The sequence below is a fragment of the Priapulus caudatus genome, unplaced genomic scaffold (genome assembly GCF_000485595.1).
Source record: "Priapulus caudatus unplaced genomic scaffold, Priapulus_caudatus-5.0.1 Scaffold1501, whole genome shotgun sequence".
NCBI classification, from domain to species: Eukaryota; Metazoa; Priapulida; class Priapulimorpha; order Priapulimorphida; family Priapulidae; genus Priapulus; species Priapulus caudatus.
In genome coordinates, this window is record NW_014578562.1 from 45,354 (window position 1) to 49,388 (window position 4,035).

Genomic DNA, 4,035 nt, shown 5'->3' on the forward strand with positions numbered 1-4,035 from the left:
TGTCGACTCGAACGAGTCGTCGGCCCGAGGATCGTTGTCGGCAAACGAGATTGTCGGCGAACGAGTTCTTGCTCGAGCACCGCCATCTCGCGGGGAGGTGCCCGCGCATGGGGTAGATTACGTTGATATGACCGGATCTGCGCTGTACAGTACTCGCAGCCACGTCCGGCTCGTGGCGCCTTCGCGCTTCTGTATCCGCGGAAGAGGTCGGTGCAGAGAGCATTGTCGTCACTCGCTCGAGCCGGAGCCGGAGCTGTGCGACGGGGCCGAGTCGGCGGACACGTGACGGGAGGGCAGTCGCCTGTCCGCGCGTCGGCGTCGGAACGACCGGCACCGCCTCGGTTGCCCGCTGCCGCCAGTGGCGACACAGCGGCGCCGCATCGTGCGCTGGATGTCGGCGGGTTTGTTGAAACCGTAGAAGCAAGCGTTGAGGAAAGCAAGTTGGCGTGGGTTAGAGTGCATGGCAGAGCGGACGCGGTCCGAGGTCTCGGCAGGCCAGGGGAATACGCCCACTGTTAGCACGGCGTCGCCACGATTGAGCGTCGAACAAGCGGCACGGTAGCAGACGACCAAGCAGGTGGACGACCGTGCAGCAGTATACGCGCGCCTTAAGCTTGGTGACAGCGAGGATCGTTCGGGGGGGCTTTTGCCTTCTTCGTTTCACCGTCACGCGCAATGTCTATCGGGCGCTGCTGCCTACACCTGGCCTCCGAATCTTGACTGGACGTCGGGGAGCGCAAGCCGACAGCCGCGGCCTCCCGCGAGTTGCACAATCGTCGGCGAATCCTCTTCGGAACGTTGAGATTGATTGCGGCTTGAACGCGGCGGTTGGTCGGCCGCTTGGCCGTCTGGTGCGTTGGCCGCACCGGTCAGCGCAGCGGGTTACGTGTTGGGTTGCGCGACGAGCCGCCGCACGACGAGTTAATATCAACTATGAGCAGCAGCCGAGCGGCGTAGCATCACGACACCAGCACAAGATGAGGATGTTGAAAGGCGAGACTTTCGGAGCTGCTCGCGTCTGCCACGTCCATGAAGCACATCGCGCGGACCGGATAGAACACGCCAATTGCTCGAGCACGCGAGCCTGCACGAATCGCCGAGCCCGCCGCCGCACACCGACCAATCTGCACACGACCGGCGAATGACGCCAACGTCGGTCTTCCAGGTGCCGAAGCCGGAGTTTTTTACTAGAAGTCGCGTGCCCGAGGGAGCGTCACTTGGCTTAACTGGGGCCGCAATCTGCCTTACAGAGAATAAAAATGAACATACGCTCGTACGTGCATACATGACGTTTGGATGAGTCTTCAGCGCGACGGCACTGACATAACTTTCGACTCTGTGCCAAGAAGCATGCTCGGCACTTTGTGGCTTTATCACAAGCTACAGACAAGAATGTGTCCGGTGTGGCGTCAGGTAGCAAGCGCTAGCTACGAAGGCCGCCGCAACCAATTCGCTCCGAAAAATCGCAAAAAGGTGGTGAAGCTACAGGAGCGGGATCGTTTTGTGTAAGGCCGGGGCCATGCGCCAGACCGAACGGCCGTTGCCTGGCGGCTGCGAAGCTTGGAGCCGCGGCGAGATCAGTACTTCAGAGACACGTTGCCGATGGCAGCCAGCTCGAGGCTTGGGTAGGGAACAACCTGGCGGCACCTTGGGCGCTTCACTCATGTCCGATGAATGAAGAGGATTCGGAGGAAGAGGGGGCGATTTCTTGAGGCGCTCGGTGTGATCGCCCAGACGACCGGCGTTTATTACAGGCACGCTCGCTTGCAAGCACAGACCGTCACGGTTTAAGCCTCAGCGACAATCTGCTTCTGCCGTCAGCATAACAACGTACGCTCGGTGCGGCATGCGCCGATCGCTGCTGCGGCGCAGCCGTGGGCATCGATCGGACGATTATTGATGCAGTTGGGGTCCCCGTTTCGTCGGCGACCCGTCTGGTCGCGTCGATGCCTTTCGATTCAGTTAGTTCTTTTATACTTCCGTTTATCCCTCCGTTGTTTGCCTTAATGTTCTTTGCTGCAGCGCACGGGCGGGTTAAAGTGAGGTGGCAGACGAAGTGAAAATCCCCAACTCTCTTACCGTGCACCCTCTACCTACCACAGTCACGACAGCCATATTTCTGACTGACTGTAATCACTGACTCATGTCGTTTGGCCCCCTCTTAACCCTATGGCTGAAGATCTTTTTGCCTTCTCTTGATACAGGGCTGCGTCCAGCAGTGCCTGCACACTGTTGACTGCCAAAAGTCTCGTTTGGCGAATTCGCCTTCGGCGTGCCTCTTTGGCCTCCACCAGAACTTGGACATGGACCTCCTCGAAGTCGATGGTCCTGGTTCGGATCTCGAGGCCAGGATCGAGTTGAACATCTCGCTCGTCCAGCCAAGGGGGGCCCCTACGCTTAACACATCCCGAGGAACCTCATTGCGTGTCAATTCACTCCATATCTAGGCCCAGTCTCTGGCACCTTCGTCACGTGCAAACTTTGCAGACACTCGCCTTGTCACAGTAATAGACTCGCCGATAGTCGCGTCGTACTGGCTCGTCNTGCAGTGAGATCTGCTTTGCCTTCTTCGTCACCGTCACGGCGAAGTTGTTCGGCGCGCTGCGACACTTGGCCGCCGACATCTTGGACGTCGCGCGCGCGAGCGGTAGCGCAGCCGCGACCCCCCGCGATGCACTATCGTCGGCGAATCCTTCTTCGGAACGTTGAGATTGTTGCGGATGACGTGGCGGTTGTCGGCCGCTTGGCCGTCGGTGCTGTAGGCCGCCGACAAGCGCAGCGAGTTCGTGTGGTGGCGACGAGCGGCCCTCACGACAAGAATATCAGCTATGAGCAGCAGCCCGAGCGGTAGCAGCACGCACAGCACAAGATGAGCGATGTTGAAGGCGAGCTTCGGAGCTGCTCACGTCTGCCAGTCCATGAAGCACATCGCGCGGCCCGGATAGAACGCCCAGTTGTCGAGCACGACGACCTGCACGATCGCGAGCGCCGCCGACACCGACCAAATGCCAACGACGGCGATGACGCAACGTCGTTTCGTCACGAGCAGTTTGTACTGGTGCGGACGCACGATCGAGAAATAGCGCTCGACGCTGACAGCGAGGATGCATAACACGGATGCCGTTATCAGGAGCGTGTTGAGCGCTGCCGACGCCGCACACGCCGACGCACTGAACGGCCAGCGACCGACGGCCGTTGCCGCCTGCACGAGCGGCAGACAGATGACGGCCGTCGCCAGATCGGTGACGGCGACGTGTCCGATGATGAAGAGATTCGGACGGAAGAGGGGGCGTTTCTTGAGCGTGGTGTTGATCGCCCAGACGACGGCGATATTACAGAGCACGCTCGCTGCAAGCACGACCGTCAGGTAAGCCTCAGCGACAATCTGTTCTGCGTCGCCAAACACGACGCTCGGTGCGCATGCGCCGATCGTGCTGCGGCCGCCGCCGTGGGCATCGTCGGACGACGTGCAGTTGGGCGTCGTCGGCGACCCGTCGGTCGCGTTCATGCTTCGATCAGTTAGTTCTTTTAGACTTCCGTTATCCCTCGTTGTTCGCTAATGTTCTTGCTGCAGCCGCACGCGGGTAAATGTGAAGGTGGACGAAGTGAATCACGGCTTTCTATCGCACCTGCGCACGCAAAATATCTTCCGAACGAACCGCTGTTACTTTCCGAACGAACCGATACCGTCTGCTACATCCGAATCAGGACCGACGATGTTACTTTCCGAACGAACCGGTACCGTCCGCTACATCCGAATCCAGACCGACAGAACCGTCTGATACCGGACCGACGACGTTACTCTCAAGGCAACAGCAACGAGTACATAGGAGACGGCAAGACTTCAGTTCGGTTGCTGTACGATCTCGATGCAAGCACTGATCGCGAAGACGTGCGCGCAGTACGACGCACAGGTGGGTAACTACGCAGTTAACTAACTCCCCTCACTGAGATGACCTCCTGGCGGTACGTGCGTGCAGGTGGCTCGGCGCGTGCGTGCACCATACGCATGAGAGACGCTCACGTCACCAGTAG

The 4,035-nt window shown here is 59.5% G+C and overlaps 1 protein-coding gene across 1 annotated transcript; it reads right to left on the reverse strand.

The window, feature by feature from the left end:
- Positions 1-2,902: 2,902 nt before the first annotated feature.
- On the reverse strand, positions 2,903-3,508 carry LOC106816835 (beta-3 adrenergic receptor-like). Its single transcript, XM_014821469.1, has one exon. It carries the CDS (start codon positions 3,506-3,508, stop codon positions 2,903-2,905), a length of 606 nt encoding a protein of 201 aa, XP_014676955.1.
- Between the last annotated feature and the right edge of the window lie 527 nt (positions 3,509-4,035).